The sequence below is a fragment of the Apodemus sylvaticus genome, chromosome 4, assembly GCF_947179515.1.
Source record: "Apodemus sylvaticus chromosome 4, mApoSyl1.1, whole genome shotgun sequence".
Taxonomy (NCBI): Eukaryota; Metazoa; Chordata; class Mammalia; order Rodentia; family Muridae; genus Apodemus; species Apodemus sylvaticus.
Genome location: NC_067475.1, coordinates 20,720,122 through 20,747,526, shown reverse-complemented (window position 1 = coordinate 20,747,526; position 27,405 = coordinate 20,720,122). Strand labels below are relative to the sequence as shown.

Genomic DNA, 27,405 nt, shown 5'->3' with positions numbered 1-27,405 from the left:
GTAATTTGAAGCAGAAACAAGAAACAGGAGGTATGTCTTCATCACTGTGTCAAAACAAATAATTAAAATGCAGTATTTTTCTTTCTCAAATGGAATTTGTTAGGAAATCAGTAGTGGTTAAGAATGCTACAGATAGTCAATATGGAGAGTTCCCTGCTATAGTAAGATTTACCCATAGATAAGGACTTGTATGTAGTAGAATCTCAATTGCTGAATGAGTGAATGTGAATTAATCTACAATGGAGGTAAGTATTAGTGAATTAAACTACATCTTGCTAAACTGGTAGATTATTTGCAGTGTTTGGTCTTTAGAATGGGGCAAGAACTCATTATTAAAGGTTGGGGGAGGGGCATATTCTCTTGGTTGTAACTTTGGTTCATGGAAAAGGTAAATTCTAGTTTGCACCAGTAGAGAATACCTGCTCTAATATTCTGAAGAGTCATTGGTTTGATGACACAGATAAATGGTCTTGATCTTTGCTTCAATTTGCATATGCTTAGTGATACAAATTCTTTCCCTTTGGGGCTGGGGTGGATCAGGAGGCATGATATCTAATGCAACAGATGCATGGCCTGCAGAAAGAAATGGAGAACTACACTTAGCTAGTTCTTATTGTGAAGCTTTATCCCAAGGGTACAATAAAGATGGCAGTTTTGTGGAATGAATGTGGGATTGGACACATTGAGTTATGAAGATGGAGCAGAATTCACCGATGAGTACGGCCATGGTGATAAGACGCGGCAGGATTCTGAAGACATGCCCTGGGTAGCTGTCTCAGTGATGCTCACTAATGCCCACTCTGCTTTATACACTAATTTAAATGCACTTTGCTTACTGAAGTCCAGGTTAAAACCAGAAGAGTAAAAATTAGACATTTTCTGTTGTGTGTGTATCTGTCCAAAGGATCAGATTTTAAGGGCATTACTAGCCACAGCTTAGGCGTTAGTGATTATTCGAAAATCCGTGCAAGTTGCACACACTCTTTGAGCGCAGTTTATGCTGATCAGGATACTTTCTCTATTTTGGGAGACTGTAATTTGTATACATTTGAAAACTAATTATTAGTGAGAAATTAGGAGGGATGTAAAGTAATCATGCTTTTTGCCTGAGGGCTTAATTTAAAAGAATCCTTCAGGTGCCTCTGTGATTTCTTACTGACTTTTCTCTAATGAAGCTATTTAAAACTCATTGATAGGAAGGGTTTAGCTGAAGATCACAAGTAAGTTCCTGTGTCTCTTAATTGTTTAGTGGAAAGCCTTACAGATTGGTTCAAGTGTGAGGGGCGCAGCCCATTAACCTGGGGATTTGTTCATGTTCTCACTTTGTGTAAAGTACTTGCAAGTCTTGGAACTACAGATAGAATCTATTTTATGCTCTTTAAGAAACCAGACAAGACACAGAGCAACACAGAGAAAACTCTCCACCTTCCTCCTCCTGCTGCATTTGCCCTGACACTTAAATTCTGGATGCCTAGAATCTGGGACTCTTTATCAAAGTTGAGCTTTTGGCACTTCTTAGAAAATGACAGTTTTTCTACATTTTCAGAGCTCTAATTCCTTCGTGCCTAAAAGGTATTATGATAGCACCTACCTCATAAAGTAGTTATAAATATTAGATGAGCTAAATATAAGCTAAATTAGCCCAGTGGGAGTGTGATGCATTTAGGCACTGCTTGGCACATAGCATCTCCACATCACCACTATTGCTATACTTTTTAAAAAAAAATTGTTTACACCAAGTAAAAGTTGATATAGAGATAGGCTCTTTATGAAAATAAAATACAAGTCGTTGTACTTTATATATTCAGTAGAGTTAATAGACATTCTAGAGACTTTCCAATAGTATATCCACACTGCCTCCCTATCCCAGAGCTCTGGGATATGTTACCTGTAGCTGCCTGCGGCCACATGCGAACCGGGTACCTGGAAGAGAATTCTGGGGGTAAACGGGAAGGGGGCGAAAGAGAAATTGAGTCGAGGCTACGGTTGCCGATCAAGACTGACTTTAATATTATTTTGCCAAGATGTATAGTCTTTAGAAAACAACCCTGCCCCCCAACATCAAGGAGCAGGCCGAGAACTCCTTGGCTCCATTTCTCAGCGGGTCATCTGCTTCCAGTCTGGCAGGTCTCTGCTGGCCTCCAGGTGAGACTGCCCTGAGGCAGTCTTGGTCATCAAGGTGAAAGCACCATATTGTTCCCAAGGAACAAGGGCCAGAGATAACACCAGCAGAAGAGTGGGAAGAGTGGGGGCTGCCAGCCAGCTCAATGCTGTGGGGGAAGGGACAGTTACCAAAGAGCTTATAGCTGATGAACAATTATCAATGCTGAATCTTATTTTCTGATACTTAAGGGTTCATCATTTCTTATTCTCCTATGACTACTGAAATCACCATAGACATAGAAACCCAGAAGATCATTCGGGAGACCTTTCTGAACATTTCTGAGGGCTCCAGTCACAGCAACTAAGAACAGGAGAAATTAATGGACACTGAGAGCCCCAGTCTCACAGGACAGCTCAGTGAGACTCAAAGATCCAGCAGCATGGACCCTGCTGCCCAGCTGGAAGGCTCCTGGGGCTTAGAAAAACCCTTTGCTTGATTCACTCAGGGTTGGTTCTTGGTGGTTTGGGGTAGGAAATAAGCATTTCCATTTGTCTCTTGGACCAGGAAATGATTTGGCCATTTTTATATAGAAGGAGTAATAAACAGCTGAGCACTCAGGAAATTTCCAACCCAATAGACACTACTCTGCTCTAAACAGGAAAGGATGGGACTATCACCACAGCCGCCACCAGTTAGTCATAAATGAAAGCAGCCCTTTTGTTGGAACAGTATGCTCCTTAGCTTTGATATGGAAGAGAATGAGGGACATCCTGCTGGGAAACAGCATACCTACAGACAGGTCCTAGGGGTGAACAAGAACAACTGTAGTCTAGCATGGATTAGTGCCTCTCACTGTTGGTGTAAAGGTTCTTTGTAATTTACAAAGAAATGAAGGTCTATGCATGAACATAAAGTTCATCATGCTGTGCTAGAATCTGTGCAAAAGACAAATAGCCTCATTGTAACGGTGACCAGCATTTTGACCACCCGGTTGCATTAATGGCTCTGTGGCTCGAGCAAGGTGATGAAACAGGACCACACTAGTACATGGATAACTTTGGATTCAAATAGCAGTCTTTTTGTACAGCTGTCTAGGCAATGATCCAAGCTCCAATTTGACTCTACAGGATATGGCCCACTTTCATCCTAATACACACAAAACATGGCCAAATGGCCAGCCCGGCACAGAGGGCTTCTCTACACTGTTTACATACTAGACAGATGAAGGGCCTGTAGAAACAGGCTGAGGAGAAATGGAGACTTCACACTGAAACTTCACCCTTTGAATTAATTCTAGCTGACCTATTTGAGCAATGATTAAGGAATTTTTTGTTTCTGTGTGCCCCAGTGTATCCCCTGGTGAGCAGGGGCTTGTTATTTTTTAATGAAACCATCTTTGCAGCCTGTTGTTTTCAGTGTAAGTCTTTGAGGAAATAGAAGTTATTAATTAATTTATTTACTGATCCTCAGTCCATTTCTGTCCTACAATCAATTCTCCTAAATTTCTGAGTTGCTTCTAACTAGCTTCCTGTAGCAGAGTGTTCATTCTAGTTAATAGTGGGATCTCACCAACCAAGGACAAGAATAAGTCCAGATAATGACAAATGTGAAAAACATGGCAGATGTCTGAGCTGTCATTATGTATTCATACCACATTTTCTGATTAACCTAAGGACAGGTGCTATGACATACCTGTCTCAGCAAAGATCTTTTCTAGCCCAGGTCCTAATCTATCTCTAGAAATCACAGAAGCAGCATTTGTGCTCTTGCTGTGAAAGTAAACCCTGTACATACTGGGGGGTTCCCATCCTTTGACTGGGAAACTGGACATCTTTGCTCCACCATGCAAAGGGTTCTGATAAGAGACATTTTCTTCATAGTACAGAGAAGATCTGATGATATTGTGCCAGGAAAATGTTAGTAATCCCCCAAAAGACAGACAGGAGCCTATTTGATGCAACTCACAACAGGGTATTTAATTCTATTCAAGATAGATCATGCCCACCTAATGTACCACCTTCACTCAGAAAGGTTTTGATGGTGGAGGAACCCAAAAAGTCTATTGGGGCAAGGCTTTATAATAAAAAGCAAGAATCTAATTGGAAAGCTATTCTGTCCTTTAACATAATTGGCTGTACTGTGAGTTATGTCATACATTTAACTTGTTCTCCCTTCTGCATTGGTGGTCATTAGGCAGAGGGTGTGCTTGTAACCTTGGGGTGCAGATTTGTTGGTGGAATAACGTGAAGACACAGGTCCTGTTGGGGGTATTACCTGAGAAGCTGGTCTTGTTAGGGTTCAGCCTAGAGACTGGAGCTAGATTCGGGTTTTGTTGGGGAAAAACTTGGAAACTAATACTAGGTACCCATCCTGTTAGTTTACCTGAGTTCAAACTTAGATCAGGTTCTCTAAAATGAAGTCTGAACTTAATTTGGCATCTCAATGGCAAAGGTATCTCCCCACCTTCTCCTTCATTCCTTTCAAACATTTCACACATCAAATGAGGTACAAGAAGAACAGAGGAGTGGCCCCTGGTTCTGGAAAGACTCAGTGTAGCAGTATGGGGCAAAACCAGAACAGGGAAGTGGGAAGGGGTAGATGGGAAAACAGGAAGGGGACTTATGTGACTTTTGTGTCTGCTTCTAACTGAGCCTTCTGTTCACCTCTGAAGCTGTGGGTGCCATTCTCAAAAACCTCTCTGAGACAATGTTTGAAAGGGATAACAACAGTATCAACTAACTTGGCCTTGCAGAGCTCCCAGGGACTAAGCCACCAACTAAAGAACATGCATGGGCTGGTCCATGGTCCCCACTACATATGTAGCAGTGGACTGCCTTGTCTGGCCTCAGTGGGAGGGGATGTGCTTGGTCCCATGGAAGCTTGATGCGACAAAGAAGAGAGATGCTGTAGGGATGAGGTGGGAGTAGGTGGGTGGGTGGGTAGGGAAGAACTCTCTTAGAGGTGAAGGGGAGGGGAATGGGGTGGAGGGCCCATGGATGGGAGACAAGAAGGGGAACAACATGTAAATAAATAAAATAATTAATTAAAATAAGATAAAATAAAAAAAAGAAGCAGACACAAGATTTAATATATCAAATGGAGTGGAAATCTGCAGTGAAGATGAGGTTCACAATGTCGATGTGATTTCCATATATTCAAAGCATGACTGAAAGGCCAGGCATTAAGTGTACTCCATGTAACTCTGTTCTTACACAGGGAATTAGCAAAGGGATCCTTTGAGAAGAAGGAGAGGTGATAAGGAACGTAGAGAGGGAAATGGAATACATGTAACAAGAAAACAGAAAGAGACAAAGGAATGGAGGAAAGGAATGGAAGGGGAAGGGGTTGTTGGGAGAAGTGTCAAGTGAAAGACAGTGTGTATGTCACATGAAACCCATTACTTTGTATACTAACCTAAAAAAGTAACTCAATACAGGCTTTTTTAAAAGTAAAGTGTTCTTAGCTACCAAGGTTTACAACTTCACTTCCTTTTCTCTGTCTTAATGAGACTATCCAGAGACTACTTTCATTTTTGAAAGCTACCACCTTAACTTCAACCATAGTTAAGTTGTTCTCTGGGTTTTGATGTCTACAGGTGAGATTCACAATAAGTTTGTTTGGTTAAAAAATGAATTGAATAGAAATTAGTAGTTGTATTCTATTTTTAAAGCCAGTCTATGCAATAGAAGGCTATCATAAAACATTTGAAAAAAGGCCAATTTTAGATTTTAAATTTGAAATGAATTAATGGTCACAGGAAGGAAATAAAAGCATACTAAGTATTCACCACATAATTCTGATAAAATCATCATGTCCATAATTCAGAGATAGGATGGCTAATTAGACCACAGAAATAATACCCTCATGCGATATTTAGAAGCAACATGAAATTAAGTATTTGTAAATGTTAATGGTACTCAGTGGTGATTCCTAATCAAGATCAGAGTGATAACTGGATCACTTTAACTTTGAAACTTCCCGGGAAAATTATAGAAATACAGCAGTCTGTGTGATTATTATGTCAACTCACATGGTGTGTGTTATAAGCTTTGTCAAATTAGTGTTTAAAAGGCTTCCCTGCTATTTCCCCCTTGATTGTTCCAACAGCACTATTCCATCAGCTACTATGACCAAACTGTGACAATTCCATCTTAGAAAAGTCAATTTGCTTCTGTTCCCTCAACATTTGATGTTTTGACCTTTGGTATCTTTAAGATAATAACTCTGAATATCTTGGAAAGGGAACACAATTGCAGTCAACAGGCATGACTCTCAGCCTTTCTGCACCAACTAACTCTTCCATCTGTCCTGAAACCACCTTGCATTTTATCACGAAGTGACACACAAGACATGGAATAAATCTTGGCCAATGACTTACTGTGCTTCCTTGAGGGTAGAAATCCCTTGTGTTTCTTTTCTCTTTTATTTCCAGGTTAAAGGGAGCATTTGCAGACATTCACTACCACCCATGCTGATCTGAAGGAATTTCCCTTGGGGGAACATAGAGATGTATATATATTATTTATATCCTCCTGGGAGAATTTTGCTTTTCAATAGTCACAGGTCAATATAGCCTCAAAACTTTCAAGAAGGTAATATATATTAACTGGGTTATAAAGCATATGGTAATTTAAAAATTCCCTATTTTCTTTCTAACACTTTTGAGGTACTTTTCAGTGAGTGTATTTGTATGGTAGATGAAAGGTTGAAAAGGTGTTTGGATAATTCAAATACTTTTCAGGAATATTCAGCCAGGTGTTTAGACTGTACCCTAAGTTTCTGCTATTTTAAATCTAATTAATAACTAATCATGCTAATTATAAGAATTTCTCTGGGCCTAAAATATTATTGATTAACTATTTCCTATGGGCTCATTGCGGATACTGGAACTAACTTTGTGATTTAAAAATAATCAAATATGCCGAGGTGAAAGAAGCGAGTCCTCAGAAATTGGATAATATTGAGAATGTGTGTTCATCTCTGTCCAAACAAGAAAGGAACAATTCAACTATTTTTCAACTGTCATTTCAAAACCACTATGATGATGACCTCTTTAAGAGTATTTTCATTTTCACAAAGTTAATATGATAGTTTGCATATAAAAGACATTTACAACAATGAAAGATTAGTCACTATTAAAGTAGTTACAACAATGCCTATTGGATCATTTATGTATAAATTTAATGATATATATGGATTTCTAAGAGTACAATAAGTGCTATTGACAGGGGAAGAAATGAGAGATATATTGTGAAGATATGATAAATATCTGATTGTCTGGCACATCTTTTAGAAATGATTTAATATGTGAAAATAGCTCAGCATAATTTTTATGATTGCCATAAAGTGACAATCAGCATAATTTACTGGAAAATGATTTAGATTATTTGCAGACCCAGAATTATGAGTTTCTAAAACGTGTCACATTAGAGGACATCTAACCTCTTTGAATCTTAGATCTTTGCTCTGTAAAAGATTACCAAGCCTCTCAAGATGTTATTGTGAATTAGTTATATGGAAGTACTATGGAAAATGTAAAGTACTATGTACGTATTAACCTGTTAGAACTCATTTAGAAGTCTTAACTTTTGACACTAGAAGAAGCTTTTATTGGTGACGGAGTCTACTCCATCTAGAGAGCTAGAAATCAAGAGTTAAAGGGTTAGGAAGGGCAATGAAGACTGTACGAAAGTGAACTGCAACTCAGGACACTGGTGATACTGAGATGCTCAGCCATTTGCTGGTATTTCCTGTGTGGAAGCTTCGTTCTAGTTTATCTTTTGAGTCTAGAGGTTGTAAGAAACAATGTTAGAGTCCAACAGAGTTTGTATGTTTTATGCTCAGAATGAAAATGATGTCCAATGTCTTCACATGGATATGTTTGCTTAGCAGTTCTGAACATGTTATGAATGTGCCTTACCTTGGGTTTATTGTCCTACTACTTTCATTTTAAGCATTTCATCAGATACAACTCCAACCTACCGATGATGTCTGGAGCAGTGGAATGAGTTAAATATCACATAGACTCCCAGATTTCCCTTTGAGTTTAAGTTGGTTTCTCTCTGTGAGTCCCCTCAATAATGTATCAGAATGAAACTTTTGTACAGTAACAGTGGGAATAAAGATCCTGATTGAGAATCAATAACATTTTAGTACCTTTGAGAAATACTATAGAAAGCATCTTAAGACAAAGACTGAATTTACAATCTTACATTCGAGAAGTGTCCTAACCAATAAACGACAATGTGTACTGCATTATGTATGTACCTTACAACATTCATATGGCTACACTGAAAACAATAAAAAGAATTGGCTGAAAATATTCTCACTAATATTTCAGTATATCTAAAATGTCATTTCAACATGTAACTAATATTTTAAAACTATTAGCGAAATATTGTACATTCCCCCTCTTAACAGTGTCTTTGAAATTGAATTTGTGAATTTATAACCACCAATTCATATGCTAAATTTTCATTGCAAGCACATGATCTGTATTGAATTTTATAAATTTGCATTTGAAAAGTAAATTTACATACTCAAGTTGTTCCAAATGTACTTAAAATTATTCTATCAAGAGAATTATCACTTATTAATCTAAAACTTTAATCAAAAAGTTTAATTTAAAATTAAAAATTAAATTCACCCATTATATTAATCAGATGACAATATTCCCCAGAGACACATGTTGCTATTGCCTACAATAAAGAACAACAGACTTTCAAAGGATGTGTCATGGTCTCAATTTAGCATAGCCCTCTCTATGCAAGAAATAAAATCCATGTGAGGACCTATTTTTTTTAATTATTTCCTTGACTAATGCTTAAATGTTTAGTATTGAGATATTTGCCACATATATGTCCTGATACTTAGATGTTTTTCCTTTTCATACCAAAGAGGGAAACCTGTGATCACTAGATTGTAGGGAAGATAAACCTTGGAAAACCATGTTAACTGTGGTTGCTAGTGTTAGAATTGACCAGATTTCCTTCTTAAAACCTTTGTGTGGGTTGTGGCCTATATAACCATGTGCCCTGGTTTATACATATATTTGCAGTGTAACCCCCTTCATTTGATTGCTCTAGCATAGCTATGGACAAGTGTTTTTGACTAATAGCAGGTACACAGAATTCCCAACTGGGAGATGACAGTGTGCTTAGGGCAGATTTTTTTTCAGCATTTTTTTCCCTGCCTTACAAAGAATTTTACGGAAATAAATAAATAAATAAATAAATAAATAAATAAATAAATAAATAAATAAATAAAAGTACCCTTAACTGGTAGACTCTAGAAACAATTCACTGTGTAACACAGGTGCTTATTAATTGCTGTTATTATTAGAGGGATGAGTATTCTATGACTCTCAAGGGAGGGGATGGCATGGAACTTGAAAGCTTAACTGTGGAGTCAGAATGGCTGTGTTTGTATCCTGCTAGCACCATGTTACAATTGTGTTTGAGTTTGTCCCATACTTCCCACTTCAGCCTTCTGTGTCCTCACTCTAGAATGGAGACAGGATGAGGATTCTTAAAGGAATAAATTACATGAAAATATGTGTGTCCATGGCACAAGTATTCTAAATATGAATGTGACTGCCCAGGATACCAGCATCATAAACATCGTCACCATGTCTTGGACCCATCTCCATAGGTTATCAAGAAAGGAAGCAGTTGCTGGAACCATAGTAAAATAAGTGCAAAGACTTAAACCCCAAAAGTTAACAGCCCAAAGCCCCACGTCTAATTTCCTTGTTGGTTGTTTTCAGTTAGCACACGTTATCTTTCAAGAAGCAAATTGGATTGTTTGTCAGTTTTACTGGGGATTTTGATTTTCCCACCTGTTCTGAGATGACTAGTTTGCATCTGTTTGTATACACAAATTTATAAACAAATTCTCTAAAACCATCCCATGAATAATAGATCAGACTTTTAATCAAGGTATGGTTTTATGTTCCAAAAATTATAGCAAAGATAAACATCATGCACTACATTGGCTAGTTTTATGTTGTGTCAGCTGGGTAAATTACTGTCCTTTTTTGCTGTCTGATTATTGGTGTTTGTAGTTGTTTTTTTTAATTTATATCATCCTTCATGTTCCTGGATTCCTATTTCTCAGCATCCTTTTCTGTATTATTGTTATTAATGTGGCAGGTTTAATGTTTATAGCATTCACATAAAAAATAGATCATTTTTGTTAGGTAGTTTTCAATGTTAAAGCAAATGTGCTTACTCACTGAATATGAAAAATATCCCCATGGAACAAATGTTGGACTATGCATCTCTTCAATAGAATTATTATGGGTTTTACTTATCTGCCTAACTGTCTTGAAAAACATAGCTTGGAAATCATCCCTATGCTTTTGGGGAACAGTCAATCATTTAGACATTTCCCACTGAAAAGCAAGCTCCTTGAAGTAATCAAGTTATTACAAGTGAAAATATTTTAAGACAGGGACCTCTGCCAGCTAACATAGAAAACTATACTGAATTGACATTTAAGACACATTATCACAGGGTGGGGTAGGAGAGAATCTCACCTTGTACTTTGACAGGTTTGGAAATAGTAGTTCATAGAGCAAACAGCAAGGAAGTTTTCCCTTTGTCTATTCTTTCCTATTTTTTGATAAGGCATTATTTTCAAATTCTTTAATGTTGAGCTGTTAGCTTCGCATGCAGTTAGAATGGAAAAGCACTTGTTTTCACAGTTTGAAAGGGCAATGGGGGCAAACAGTGCTTGGAAATATGTCAATAATTTTCAGATGTCTATTTATTCTTATATATTGAATTCAAGCAAATAGGAAACCAGTTAATGAAGCATAAATGTGGTTTTAAAATATTATTTTTAAGTGGATAAGAATATATTTTTTCTTTTAGATTTTAAATTGCTAGTTTTTAAGCCTTACGTTTTATTTACATAAATAGTAAAAGAGGATAATCCCTAGATGACCAGAGTTTAGATTAGTTAGCATCGTGATAAATACCCAAGCCTTTGCATGAATCCTCAGGTCTGCTGGCATCTTACATAGGTTTATATCTTCGTTCTTAATCACACACATCCTCACTGAGATAAGGTCAAAGAGGTTTTACTACCATAAGAGTAAATGAGGCAAAAGTGAGGGCCTTTAGAGCTGGAGGTAGGAATAGCTCCCTCCACAGTGAAGCCATGATGCCACAGGCCAGTGCTTTTGACATTCCAACCCAAGATGCTAGCCACTGTTCCTGAGTAAGTTTGTCTGAAACATGTTAAGGGGAACACAGGAAACGGACTCTTAAAGAAACATGAAGAATTTAAAAAGAACAGGGAATGAAATTGGAAATGTCCAAAGTCATACACGCCCAAAGTTTACAGGTGAGCTGAGTGTGCTCAGCAAAGCCAGATCAAAGGACAGTGCTACAGTGAAAAGGCATGTGTGACAGAAAACAGTGGGGAGACAGGAAGCTGTAACCAAGGTAACTGCAGACAGTGGTCTGTATTAGAGAAAATGGAGAGAGATGGGGGTGATGTGAACACGGTGGATTTCATGGCTGGCCAGAAATGGGTCAGTCCAAGATTCTAATTAGTGTCAGCTGTTCTAGTGGTTCCATTAACAGACACACTATGTAGAGAAAAAGGAGTGGTTACTTGAAGAAGACTAGAGATTTTTTAATGGCTCAACATAGTAAGAATCTCTCATCCTTGAGAACTCTTTAGGTTGTATACTTTGTGACAGCTTTTAAGCTCTCAGAGCCTGATCTCTCTCAGAAAAATACAAAAATTATTTGCTGAGTGTGTTATTTATTAATTAGCTATTACTAAGCAATGATGGCTATTAAAATATGTCCAAAGAGGACAATTGTGGACATATTAGAAATCGAAGATATTAAATTTTAAAAAAAGATGGAGTTGCATTTCTCAGAGAAGTATAACTTGGTATTGAGGAAATATCTAAATAAACTGTCTACTGTGAGCATTTGCTGGGAACTGCAGCTTCAGCAACTAGCAAACTCTGAAGATGAACTTTAGGTAGTAAAAACAGTAATTTTGTTTTCAGTTAGAAGGATTTGTAAGAGCCCTTTCATGGCATTTTATAAGCAGAATTTGCTTTTTCTGTCTAAAATCAGAAAACCACTTCCTTGGTAGTAATGGACGTGTCTGTTGTTTGAATTTGTGGAACTGTAGAATGACCACTTGAGCTACTAAAGCCCTCTTTCTTTAGAACCAGGAACCATCACTGAAAAAACATTTGACTTTAGTTGGTCAGTAATAAAAAAATAATAACAAATATGAATAAAAATTTTGTCTTGCAATAACAAAATGAAATTGAGCAATACACAACTGCTTATTTTTCTATGATTCTACAAATAAAATATACTAATACTATAGCTAATGAGAAATGTATTATCCATATACATGTATATACAATATACATATATGTATGAGGAAATCATAAACAATGTAGTCATGCATTTGTTTGCATATGTGCCGAGCTCTGGAGGCAGATAGTATATATAGGGAGTCTGTTGTAACACCCCACCCACCGCCCAGGATCTTACTCTGAAGCTCATACTAGCCTAGAACTTACTTTGTACACTAAGCTGGTCTCAATTTTATGGTGATCCTCCTTTCTTCTCCTCCTGAGTGCTGTTTTGACTTTGGAGGACATCTCACCTCCCTCTGGAAGATCTGCCATTGCTGCTAAGTCAGTTCCAGTCTACTCTAGACATCAGTGCAGCATGAAGTAGCTCATGTCTCTTCTGTCCCTTTCAAATTCTCTTCAGTTCTTAACATCCTCATCTATTCATTGGCAGCACTAGACTGTCAAGGCACAGATTTTATTCTTAGCTAGTCTCTCCCTGACACCACCCAGATCCAACCAGAGATCTGAGCCTTTCAACTCGGCCTTTAAAGATGATGCAACTTTGTTCTCCATCTGCTCTGAAGTTACTATTTTTTCAGGCTTCCCCTGCCATTCAACTTTTCAAGAATAATGACCTCCTGCCATGAGATGATTCAAATTTCTTTTTTATTGATATATGTTAATTATACATAACAATTGTACAAAATAAAATGTCACAATTACTATGACATTCTCATATGTGTAAAGAATATATTTTGATCATCTTTGACCTCTGTTATCCTTTCTTAGCCTCACCCCACTCTTCCCTGTCTCTTCCCAAGTATATTACACTTCTGTTTTTATGTTTCTCTTTTGGTGTTCCAATGCATTTCATTAGAATAGCTTGTAGGCAACCGAAGAGTCACAATAACACTGGATAAAATATATCTAACTTTCTCAGTAGCCATTAACTCCCTATAGATTCTCAGAGAGTGGTGGGGCCTGGTAAGCTGTCCCACCATCAGAGACAGACTCTTCATGGGCCCACTTTTGGATAGGTCTTGAGTAGGTAATCACAGATATTGAGAGTTCCAAAGATAAATGGTCATGTCAGGCCAGGAAGACAACATCCCACCACATTCCACATTTTTCTCTCTTACAGTATTTCTGCCTCCTCTTCTGCGATATTCCCTGAACTTTAGATGTTCCACTTTGACCTGAACATTCAAAAGTTACTTATTCTTTTACATTTTGCTGCCTGCTATACAAAGAAGCTTCTCTGACTGCAGATAAAGGCAACACTATTCTGTGAGCACAAACATAGATATGTAGAAGGCAATCTGATAAGAAAACCATACCCATTTATCAAAATAACTGTTCCTGACAAGGATCTGTGATTTCTCTAACCACAGGTTTTTGACCTGGTACCCACCACATTGCACCAGTGGGTCTAATTTTTTCTTAGCCAGCTGATAGTGTAGTTTACAGGATCCACAGCTAAGTAAATGGGTTGGTAGCTTTGCTCCCCCGGAACTTGCATAGTGTCTTTTGACACTATGAATCTAGTCTGTAGGTAAGAAGCTTTTGGTTCTGTTCTAGCTTGATTTCTCTGTCGTGGAAACAAAGTTTGTGATGTGTTTTGTGCTAGTCTTACCATCTAGTTCTAGTATGCAACCAAGTGCAGTAGAAATAGCTTGGATGTTTGGAGGGAGTTTTCAGGGCCCTTCTTGACCAACTACTTATATGACTGAAGCTCATTCGTGGTACTGGGTTTAATAATGTAATACTCTGTGGCCTTTCAAGCCTTCTCACTAACTCTCCAGCCATTAGCTATATTCATGCACCTGATACTTATATTCTAGCTACACCAATGACTCTGTGTTTCTTCCTACTCATCCGTGTTCTGCAATATGAATATGTTCACCATTCCTGATAATGAACTCCCACCTAAGCAAGAAGTACTCGAAGAATCTGTTGAAACATTATTATCTCCTCCCCTTCCCACCCCCACAGTAGTCTCTGTCTCCTTTGCTTAATTCTTCAAATGGTGTTTCTGTACATGTAATCATTTTAAATTCTTTCTATGATGCTATAAGCACTTTGTCTTATCAACAGTGAATGCAGAATTTACCAGTAACTATTATTATGAAACTATCCCTCAAATGAATTTGAATTTAAAAAGTAGGTATACACGGGCTGAGTGTTAGGAAAATGTTTAGTCCTCTTGTCTGCTTAATGATACCCTTTTTGCAGGCTTTTGTATGAATCTTATTTAAATATGCTTGTGAACATAAAATATGCATGTTTATATATTTTTGTATAATAAGACGTGTGGAATTAGATCATATTCATACTAATTTAATAAATGTCCATTTATGAAGTAGATGAAACATGCTATTTACAAAAGTTTTTAATAAAATGAAGTCATAAAGAGCATCTTCTCTACATTTTAAATGAAAGATATTGAGTATCCTGGTGTGAGTCGGAAACCAGTGGATCTTACTGAGAATGCAGAGGGAAAGATTACATGCACGGTTATTAGCCAGTATAATGAGAAAGTCCATTTCTCCAAGTATTAACAATAGGAACATTTATAATAAAACATTATTGTGCTTCAATTAAGTTGGCAAATATAGGGACTAATAGTATCATAAATGCAATAATGAAGTGATGCCAGGTCTTGTCTTGAGTGTGGTGATTAAATTAAGCCTAGCATTCAACTGCCTCATATTCAATGAGGAGTAACCATCCTGACATTTTCTTATCAAAGACATCTTGATTTGCTATCCTGTGATTTTATATTGATATGCATGTAGGTAACAGTAAGCAGATTCATTAAGTTGTTGTATAGAGTAATTAAAGTAATAATTGAATAAAACAATTACAAAACAATAATTGAATAAAACAATCCCATTGTCTTACTTTATACTGTTCACTTTTAGTATTTTTAATTATGTGAGCCAGGGAGGAGGGGGAGAGAATGTGCATGAGTGTAGGTATGAGTGTTCTCACAGGGCAGAGGAGTTTCATTCCCTAGAGCTGGAGATGTCCTATGCAGGTGTTAGAAAGTGAACTCTAGCACCAGAGAAGAGCATCACACTGTTTTAAAGCATTTAATAACAACAGTAAATACAACCCATGTACACATACTTAAGAGTGATTATTCTTTTGTCACAACTGACTGACAATTTTTTTAAATGATAGCTGACTAAAATTTATATATATATATATATATATATATATATATATATATATATATATATTCATTAGAAATCTTTTTGTCTTAGGGTTCTCAAGTTTCTGTTAGTGTGACAAGACACCATGACCAAAAGTAGGATAGATAAGGGGGTTATTTCAGATTACAGATTGCAGTCATAGTCCATCCTAAGGGGAAGTCAAAGCAGGAACTTGAGGCATGAACTGATATAGAAGCTGCTTAGATACTCGCTCCTTTTAGCTTGACCAGTTTGTTTTCTAACATACCCAGGACAACCTGACCAGTGGTAGAACTGCTCACAATGGACTGAGACTTCACACATTAATCATATGTCAAGAAAATACTCTCCAGATTTGCCTACAGGCCAATCTTGTAAAGGTATTTTCTTGATTAAGATTCCTTCTTCCCTGATTATCCTGCCTTATATCAAGTTGACATAAACACTGGCCAGCATGTTCTTGTATATATAAAGCGCGCACACACACACACACACACACACACACACACACACACACACTTTATTTACCTGTGTCCTTTGATGTAAGAAGTAAAATATGATAGAATATTAACAATTTAGTTTTTTCCTTTTATTCTTTATTTCAAACATTTTTTGACTGTGATAATGCATTCATTTAGACAGCACTGTACACCATTTATCCCATGGATGCTTTTGTACAGGGCCCTGTTATTGGATCCTGCTAACAGTATACTGAATGGCAATCTGGGGAAAGCAACAGTAGGAACTGCTGGGTATCTGCTGTAAGTTAATCAGATTTTGATTCCCCAAAACTAACACAGCCCACAAGATTGATAGCCCAATGCTGCAGTAAATTGTTTCTTAGCAGGAATTCTACAGTAGCAGTGTAATTTGGACAATGGTGCATTTGACAGCTAACCCATCAGAAGCAGGGCACCCTGAGGAAGTTGCTCACTCTGCCTTCACATTTAGTCAGGCATTGATAAAGCAATGGCTAAAAAGGAAATCAATTTAGACTTTAAAACATCACAAGGCCATTTATCCTATCGCCAAAGGGGTGTATACATAGATAGTACTCTATGTGAGGGTCCTACACAAACCCTACGACTTCAAAGCAAGTGTGAATGTACTAATAAACACATAAGCATGATTAGAAATGTTCACAAAGGATTGATGTATACAAAGTTACACTAGATAGCTCCAGTTTCTTCTCTTGCAAGGTAGTACAACAAATAAAAACATTCAAGATGATGTCCATGACTTCAATGAGAAAGAGGACCTTAGCATGAAATATGCATGACATTTCCATATACAATGAAAAGACATGAAAGTCAGTAAAGATACTTTCCATTTCCTAAATTGGGAAAGAGGAATATGAATTTTCAGGGTGTTTTCCACAGTGATTTCACTTACTATATGTTTATTCCAATAAGAATGCATGTCAGGAACATCATTAAAGGAATTTTAATCCATAGTGTGTAGCTGCTCTGAAAATTATTTGCCTGATTTTCTTTTTTTTTCTTTTTTTTTTAATTCGATATAATTTATTTACATTTCAAATGATTTCCCTTTTCTAGCCCCCCCCACTCCCCGAAAGTCCCGTAAGCCCCCTTCTCTTCCCCTGTCCTCCCACCCATCCCTTCCCACTTCTTTTACAGACACACACACACACACACACACACACACACACACACACACATACTGAATGGGAAATCTTTGGGATATGAAAAAGACCCTTGAAACCTGGATAATGACAAATTCAGAAAAAAAAAATATTATGGAATCAAGCCAGGAGGGTAAGGGGAAAAATTGAGTTATTTTTCTAATCTGTTATCTTTCAATAGGCAGACTTTAACTTATCAAATCTTTTCTCGTTATTAATAAAGCATTCAATATATCTAAATTTATATTTTTATTTATATGTAACCTTTAATGAAGACTTCTAAAGTTATTAAGCTTTAAGTCATATAAAATGTGACTGTGTTCTGAAAGTCAAAAAAAAAGATCCTTGTAAACTAACTTTGTGTTTGCCAAATGCTCACTCTAGAGGTGAACAATGTTCCTCTTGTCCTGTACAAACGCATTCCCACCTAAGCTAAACAAGCAGTTCATACTTAGCTTCATCCAGGCTCCTGGCCTTGAGGGTAGATGCTTTGGCAGCTTTCTTATAGACTAAGATCCTGTCACTACCCAACTGTTCTTTCTACATCTGTGCTTTTTCATACATCCCAGGGTAACATATAAAACCAAGTGGCATGGAACAGATGCCACACAAACACAATAGTCCCTTCTCTCGGAGCCTAGGTAGTCAGGTCAGTCTCTAGTCCCAGTGAAATGTTCTAGTGGGGTTCATTGTTTTGTTTTATAGATGTATATACTTACATATATGTTTGAATAAATGTAAGCAGTTATCATGCCACCTATATAGCTGTTAAATATGTAATACTTGATATATATTCTTACAACTCTATTACTGACAATAAAGAACTCAAAATATCAAAGTAAGCTATAATATAAATAAGCTGTATAACTAACTATTATATCCTGGCATGGGATCTAGGACATAGTCTTCAAGTTTTAACACAGTTGTTGTTAATGTCAAAGCTATTCAGGTTAGAATCTTGTAGGCAAGGCTTATGGTATAAATGTAGTGGTACTGCTGCCACAATGATTTTTGTTCTCAGAGAAGCCACAACAGTGATGTTTATTTGAAAAGATAAAGCAGGAAGACTTGAGGATAGCATTGGCTGCTCCTTCCAGTGCTGTTTCTTCCAGCAACTTGACCGTTCCTCAGGCACACATGCACCCATTTTCTTTCCACAGCAGGTCTGCCATGGACTTAGAGCCATTTCATGCCCACATGAATAATTTCACAGAACAGAGTCAATGTGCCTCTCTGTGATGATGATGCTTTTCCTATATCTCAGATGGTACTATGGGTGTTTGTTAATGGAAAGGATTTATACCTAGAAGCAAAGCTACATCCCTGCTACCCCATAACAATTCAAGTTGCTGATCATCTTTCCATCGTAGTTCTAAAAAATCTAACCACACAGATAAGGTTCAAAGTGAAATCTTATTGAAAATATATTAACACCCAATGGTGATGTTTAATATTTGAACTAAAAAACAAAACTCCTAACTCTGTCTTTTCCTTTTCCTATGTGCCAAATAAAATTATTTTAGTAGAAATTATGTACCTAATGAATTCTTATTGTAATAGGGGTTTTAGATATGAAAAAATGGAAGAAAATACAAATTTTGACATTGTACTTATCTAATAGTCTTTTCTTAAGTCTTTCTTTATTGAAGCCAAGTTAATTAAGTAGGCTCAACATTTTTAGCTACATATAAACCTGTATTTAATAGCTTATTCTTAGAAATCAGAGATGACTAAGTCTTTATGGGAACTTTTTTTTATACTCTAAAAGTCACAAAAATGTTGTCACATAAAAAGATAAGAATATTAGCTTTTCAGGAAATTTGAGATTAGTTATCAGGGAATTCTGAAATATCCACTTAATATGGATAAAATTTCATTAGTTTATGAAAAATAACTTGCAATAATTATATAAATGATCCCAAAAGTTTTTTAAACAATGTAATTCTTAATCTCTTTAAGTTTGACCATGTTAATGAGACATAAACTATTAATTAACTTGATTTCCTTTCCAAAATAAATTTAGCTGTTCTATAGTGTTTTTGACAGCCAGAGAAAGATGATTTCAAAGTATATCTTAAATAAATTTAAAAACTAAATGAGAGGATTGATGAAACAGTTGGTAAAGGTGCTTGCCACCAGGTCTGAAAACCTGGGTTTTATCCTATAAAACACACATTGAAAAGACATTACTCCCACAAATTGTCCTCTCTCTTCCCTACTTGTGTAATGGTACAATTATAAATATTTACACAGGTGCATGCAAACATACACACACTGATATATAAATGTTTAAAATAGATATACATAGAAGAATGACTCCAACAAAAACTAAACCCTGAGAAGATATGGCAAAATACGATTATTTTTTTCAAAGTAGGCAAAACAGAGATGAGTTAGCCTAGAACACATGAAAGGAAAACAAAACAAAACAAAACAAAATCTCAAAGCAGGAACTTTGAATCAGATATGATCTTCTCTTGAAAGAGAAGCTGGTAAGTGAAACTAACGCTATGATAATAGCAATCATCTTACTTCGTGGGCCACCAAGCTTGGTGACTACTGATACCTCTTATCACATCTGCCATCCCACTGACTACTCTGAGCAGTGGTTAACAAAAGCCTGTAACAGGCATGTCACCTTCCTATCTGGGGTTCTGTGCTCTTAGAGACGCCTTATCCTGCCTTAGAAGTCAATTTCTTATCATTCTGATAGCTGTTTTGTGTTTGTTTGTTTTTTTTTTATCTATAGTCCCTGAAACTAAATCATGTGAAAATAAACCCAAAATTCCACAAGGAGAGGGGGTCAACCTATCAGTGAAAATAATAGCCTGTTTGAGCAGTGCTTTTTTCTCTAACTGGAAGGCAAGCTTCCCAGAGTCCACTGGGGATATTTGCTAAAACCATTCTGAAAGCTCACACGCGTGTGCTGTGATTTTTAGAGAGCAGGATCTTCCCCATGGGGAGTAGGAGGCCTCTGCAACAGTGGATGGGAAAAAAATAGAAACGAGGTAGAAATAAGAAGGAGTCATGAGCATACTCAGAAAGGCTTGTGCAGAGCTTAATGTTATGTTCTTTAGAACATAGATAATTGCTTATTAGAGACTTTACCAAGTTTATAAAAATAGTGCCTGCTCTACTGTAGTTGGTGAATGCTCTAAACCCATTTTAGCAAATTCCCCAATAGTGCACAGCATGCATCTGTGGCAGAGACAAAAATCAATGCTTATGGATTTAGGAGTGTAATCCTATCACTTGTTTTGTGAAATATGATTTGAAATGTAAAGTACATTGAGACTTAAGTGAACTTGGAGGCACGAATCTCTAGGGTGTTCCTTAGTATCCCATTTATTATTGATCAGACTATTACTTTATTGTCTATTCTTTCCCCCTATTATCTTGCCCTCTTACACCAATAATCTTTAAATTACATATATCAGAACCAATAAACTTAATCTCAGGATGAATATTTAGTCCCTCATTATAAAACCATATGTTTATATTACTTAAATCAAGAGCCAAACAATTTGCCTTCAATCTCCACCCAATTTGTCTTCAAACAAAATATTGATACCAGTAACCACTGGTTGAAGTTTTAAGCTTTCTACAGGAAACCCAATGACAAATATAATTCAGGACACACATATCAGAATCCAAGCAACTTTATCTAGCCTTTAAAACATTATGGTTTGTACCATCAACAAACTGCAATACCAATTTTTTTTCCAACTTTTTTTAAATTTTATTTGATATATTTTTTATTTACATCTCAAATGATTTCCCCTTTTCTGGTCCCCCACTCCCTGAAAGAGGGTGCCCTCTTCCCTCCCCCTGTTCTCCCACACACCCCTTCCCACTTCCCTGCTCTGGTTTTGCCTTATACTGCTACACTGGCAATACCAATTTTTAAAAACTGACATTTTTATTCTTATCAAAACTTTTTGAATGACATGATTGCTCTAATCTCCCATTGACTGTGAAAAAACATAACTAAATGCAGTTTGAATGGATTAAAACTGCCAACAGTTATTCACTCACTAAGTATCAATTGCTAATTTATGATATACCAAATACTGGAAGGTATTGCAATTTACTCCGCAACTCTTCTAATATGTCTATGATAGCAATCATTCTTTATGCCTCATGGTTCACTCTTACTAAATAAGTCTTCCATAAACCACAGTTTGAAAATGCAAAATGTGTGACCTGTAATAGCCTTAGGATGTTAGAGCAAGCCTGATATGCTGGCTTTCATCACTACTTCAATCAGATATAAAATAAAATTCTGCCTAGTGCAGTAAATGTATTCCCATTAATAGAGCATAACATATCTGAGAATCTAATTTTTAGTCCATATTTTGAAAGTCATTTATAGCTTAATTTAGTTGGAGGTCTATGCAAATTAATCTGAATTGTTTAAACTCAACTTCTCAGTACCACTACCATATTTACTAACAGGGAGAAAAATGATCTGTCCGAGGTAACAGTGGCTCTATATAAATTCCCAAACCTTCAGTGCCTATTGACCAAGACACTTTTACTTATGGATAAAAGAAGTGAGTGCATAGAATACAGGATTCTGTCTGGAGTAGCATGAATGACAGCCATTTAAAACATTTCCATCCTGACCCTGTGTGGGGAAATGATCTCTGGGTGGAGATTGAGAAGGGGGCGTCCTCCCAGCAGTGTAAGCTCTACTTGCTTAGAAGCATATGTATTTGTGTAATCAAAGCAAGTTACATACTACTAAAAGACCTTCTGAATGCTACCTAAAAACACTATATGGACAGTTTCTGCTTATACGCACAGTCACTCTTTTCAAACTTATTTTGTCATTAAAAGAGCAAATCTATAGAGTGACCTTCAGTTACTATTAATCCATCTAAATGAAGGATATGAATACAGGGCACATCTGCCTTCTGTCAGCTGAGAATTCCCCTGCCACCACGGACCCCCACTCCACACCAAGTCCTCTGGGGTCCAAGATAACTTAGGAGAGGTTTTTCTTTGCTAGCAAGGAATGAGTACATTTAGACGAATCATTAAAACCCATTACCTAACAAAGTACATGTTCTTAAGGAATACTGTGAAACTTGCCAGTGAATTAGTCAGCAACGACATAGACTACGAGAGGGTGAGAGGAACCGCCTCTGAGAAAGATCTGAATCTACAGAGATGCCAGAGCAGCAGTTCCAGTTGCTGGAAATTATCTCCAAATTAGCGGTATTTTCTGCGAATGTTTCAGAATTCTATCTGGATTTAGTCTCTCTGCTGCTGTATACTCTGCTGTAGCTATGGCTAGAAAACACATCAAGGTTTTCCCGGAGCTTGATAGCAGAATTATTTATTTGAATAATTGATCATTCAATTAGTAAAGCAAATGTTGAACAGTTGGACAGCTCTTTTTATCAGAGCAGAGGGAAAGTAATTGGCTGTAGTTCATTATAAGGCAGAAAATTGTGTGCTTTTAAAAAATGATATTAAATACAACCTCCCCCACCAACTAAGCCTACCTATCTGCTCTCTTTGTCACTGTTTAGTATTCTTTTCCCTCAGTGCTATTACAATCCACATATAATCAAGGCCTTGATTGCACTCCCTGAATATTACTGAGTAGTGATTTGCTTATACCTGTGGTGTCAAGTGTTAAGTAACTCTGCAGAATTGAGACCTACAAGTCTAGAATGATATTAGCTTTTTTTTTTTTTTTGGTATGTTTTAATGACTTTTTATTAGCTATATTCTTTATTTACATTTCAAATGTTGTTCCCTTTTCTGGTTTCTCCCCTCCCCTAATATTTCCTAACCCATTACCTCTCCCCCCTGCTCACCAATCCACCCACTCCAGCTTCCCTGTCCTGGTATTCCCCTATATTGGGGCATGGAGCCTTCTCAGAACCAAGGGCCTCTCCTCCCTTTAATGTCCAACAAGGCCATCCTCTGCTGCATATGCATCTGGAACCATGGGTCCCTCCATGTGTGCTCTTTGGTTGGTGGTTTAGTCCCTGGGAGCTCTGGGATTGCTGCTTGGTTCATATTGTTGTTCCTCCTACGGGTCTGCAAACCCCTTCAGCTCCTTGGGTCCTTTTCCTAGCTCCTCCATTGTGGACCTTGTCCTCAGTTCAATGGTTGGCTGAGAGCACCCACCTATGTATTTGTCAGGCACCGTCAGGGCCTCTCAGGAGACAGCCATATCAATTCTTCATGGGTAAGGCAAAGAAAGTCGTCAGGGTCTCTACAGGACTCATGGGAATCAGCAGTTGTTGATGTTGGTGGTGGTGGTGATTTATTTTTCTTTTCCCTTTTAATTTTTTGTTTGGTTTTGATACCCATTTTTTTCCTGCTTTTGTCTTCTTTGGCTCAGACTTAAAGTATTTGGATTTCTTCTCATGTAGAATGGATGTAGACAGCATTATGAATGATAGTGATAAAAAATGGTGCTGTCATTTAAGAACTAATAAAGACAAAGATATGTAGAGAGGAAGCTGAACCTGTGTTAAAAGCTGTATTTCAGACCTAACTGATACACTCATAAGATAATGATGGTCACAATAAAATACAGAATCACTTCAGCATTTTAAGAGGTTCCCTAGTAAGTTAGGACAAAGGAAAAAAACCTATTTTATTGAAATTAAAGAAACACTTTAATGTCTAGATTGATTGCTGATTCTTGGGTGATCCTCTTGAAAACTAACATAAATATTGATTTACCAGAATGCCCTGTATGTGTCTCCTGCTTAACATAAAATATAAAAGTAATTTTAATATTTAAAGGGAGTCGACTTTGATTTCTGATATGAGTACACTTATGTCTTAGACTAAAAACTGTACATTACTTTATTGTCAACAAACTGATATGATATTAAAGAATCTTAGAGACAGCATTTTGATAATCGTTTTTAATTTCTAACTAAAATGAATTTTAATATGTTTTCTTTATGTCTTTCATAACCATTTTGATGCATTTCTATGGTGAATCAGAACACTTTTACTTATTCTATATTTCTTTTTTTTCTAATGATATTTAGTTTAGCCTGTTATTTGTCTAAGTTACCCAAATAGTTTTGAGTGTCTAGTGTAGAAAATGCCATAAATGGAGGAAGAAAAGATAAGTTTATTAAAATGCCCACTTCTTAAGTTCTTTATGTACTTTAAGAACATGTTACAATGTTGCTTTCTACATTGTTCCACAGTGATCGAAATTCTGGATTTAAAGCTTGAGTATTTAGTCCAACATATTGTATTATTCTGATGAAACAACCATGAGATTTTTAACTGATTGCAAAGTAGTGATGTGGTAGTTTGACATTTCTTTGTTTACGTTTTATGTAATCCATTACATTTTATTCCCATTCTTTCTTGTTTGGTCTTTTACTGTGAAGAAATTTGATTGCCTCACTGTGCCATACTGATACCTTGAGCAGAGGACTAGATACTCTGAGCATCCTGCTATACAAGATTCTCACTTTGCCCCACCCAGCTCTGTGCCCTCCACCAGTTTTCCATATTGAATTATGTTATTGGCCACCAGGACTCCTAGATCTCTTCTTAAGTTGGTCTGATTGGACTATTATCTGTTATGTGTAACCCCAGTGATAAATTTTGCTATTCACTATGTAAGGAAATCCACAGGTGTGGAGACTGAACAAGGAACCATGTTGGTAGGAGCATAGATGCAACTGTGGACTAGACTGGGAGATCTACCTAGGAGTGGACAAAATTCCTCATTAAGTTGGGAATATAGAGAATGGGTCATTTCTGTTCACTGCCAACCACCTGAAGATTAATAAGTTTTGGAATTACAGGTTAACAAATATATCTAACAGTCTATCAGCTTCATTTGTAGCCTTGAAATAGTCAGGCATTTACTTATGCTTTTATCTCAAGTCCTGCAGAGCATTTATGATATGCTTAGCTAAAATATAACTTATTTTGCTTCTTGAATTGTTTTATAAATCCATTTGTCTTGGATGGCTACAGCCCTGAGATCCCCTTCTCATCTTCTTAATATCAAAGTTCATCTTTCTTAAGTCTGATATTGAGATATAGACTGGCTTATATAATATAATTAAGATGCTTAGTCCAAATTCTTCAAATGAGAACTAGAATCCAGATACAGATTACACGTGTCTCATCTTCATTGACTGGATTAGGTTATGCCATCCAAACAATTGTATCGCTTCTATAATTGCTTAAACTAATATGACACAGTTTTGTTTTTTCCCTGGCACTTTCATTAATTCACCTGGGAATTAATTTTTTACTCAATAGCCTAACAAATTTCTCTCATTCTCTGCTCAATATTCTAACAACTGTTCAGTAAAACAGAAGGCCATTGATTTCCTCATTATCTACTTGTTGAATGAAATCTTGTACCAGTCACTGTGTACTGAGGCTTTATTTTGGTGAAAACAAGCATTAAAAGTAGGAGAGGGAAAAAAATGATACAGAGATATTGGGATGTCTTTGTGAGCCATAAAGCCTTCGTCAGCTCTAGGTGAGCTTAGCTCTGGACTCTAGGGTCCCATAACCTCATCAACCAACAGTCTCCCTAAAAAAGTGGCTTTCTGATTATTGTCTGATGAATCTGAAGAATAAAGTCACAGACTACAGAAGATAAGCTTTAGAAAGAATTATTTTATTGTAGGGAACTTCCAGCTCAAGAAATACAGCAGAGCTGGTGTAATGCAGGAGACCTCCCAGAAGTGGGATGCCTTTAGGGGACACCACCTTTTCCCATCCCAGCTGCCTCACAATTGTAGTCACTTCCAGAGTAGGGTTTCCAGGACAGCAGTACTCCTCTGCAGCAAAAGAGATATGGATTTCCGACCTTCCTTCTTTCATGCCTCTGGCCAGACAGAACCAAAGATATTTGGCCTAAACATTTCTGGCATCTCAGGCCTCTGTCAAGGACCAAGCTGCCAACAGTGCTAAGGACATTTATAGCAGTTTGGCCAAATCAGGATGAAAATAAAAACTAGTCACTTTTGGCTCTTTTACCCTGAATTATCTTGGTTTTTTTTTTTTTTTTTTTTTTTTTTTTTTAGTTTCTATTCTTATCAAAATCAGATTTTTAGAAGACATTCACAAATAAGGTTAAAAGAAAAAGATAAAAATCACAAAAGAAAGTAGAAAAATAAATATCAAGACAACTGTCAGGAATAGATTCTCTAGGGGCAGAAGGGAAGTGGATATATACAGACACATACATTCAGAGCTACTTATGAGACTTCAGGAGGGATCCTCAGTATAGTCAAGTAGCCTAAGTATGCAGCATAGGGAATGGGCTGAGAAGGCAATGTGTGGTAAAGGAGCCCAAAACATTTCAAAGGGATCTGATGGAGTGTCTCACAGATGTTTTCCAAACAATCCCTCTGGCTGTTAGAAATCGCAGCAAGAGGCACCTGAGGAGCAATGAGAGATCACTGTGGTATTCACAAGGCAGTGAATGACTCCATAGGAAACAGTTGAATTTGTGGTATAAGTGCTAATACAAAACACAGCTCTAACCTCATCCAAAAGTCCAAAGTCCCCTGAGAATCCCCTGTCTTGTTCACCCCTGTGCGTGGGGTCTGGCATCTGGAGCCACTTCGTACACCAGCTTTTCTGAAATCTAGATAGAACTCTGCTGTTGCATTTTATTCAAAGTACAGCACAGAAATCTCCTCTGTGCTCACAAACCACCAAGCATACCTTATCTGAAGCTTTATCTTAAGTTCTGTGTCTTATATGTATCTCTATTATGAATGCATTAGATATGATTTAGAATGTGGAACAAATATTGATTGAAAAAAAAACTGTGTAGTATTACCTAAATAAGGTTGAAGCTGGAAATCAGCGTTAAATCCTATTAAGTGTTTTTCATTTTTGTCTCAGCTTTTGTTTGTGGTTTTTAGTGATTTTTTTTTGTTGTTTGCTGTTGCTCAGTTTTGTAGAATAAGCAAAAATAAAAGGGGAATAGGTTGTAAAAGAATTGAAGCTGGGTATGGTGGTGCAGACTTATAATTGAAACATTTGGGAAACTGAGGCAGGAGGATCATGGATGTAGTGAGCTAATTAGAAAAACCCAGGGAGAGGTGGAGGGAGGAGGAGTGTTGGAGGAAAGAGGAGAAGGAGGAGAAGTAGGAGGAAG

The 27,405-nt window shown here is 37.0% G+C and overlaps 1 protein-coding gene across 1 annotated transcript in view; it reads left to right on the top strand.

Moving 5' to 3' along the window:
* The first annotated feature begins 214 nt into the window (after nucleotides 1-214).
* Nucleotides 215-27,405, top strand: part of Unc5c (unc-5 netrin receptor C) — a 197,347-nt gene continuing 170,156 nt past the window's right edge. The window contains exon 1 of the mRNA XM_052178827.1: nucleotides 215-245. Within this exon, the coding sequence (XP_052034787.1) occupies nucleotides 215-245 (31 nt within the window). The remainder of the gene's footprint in view (nucleotides 246-27,405) is intronic.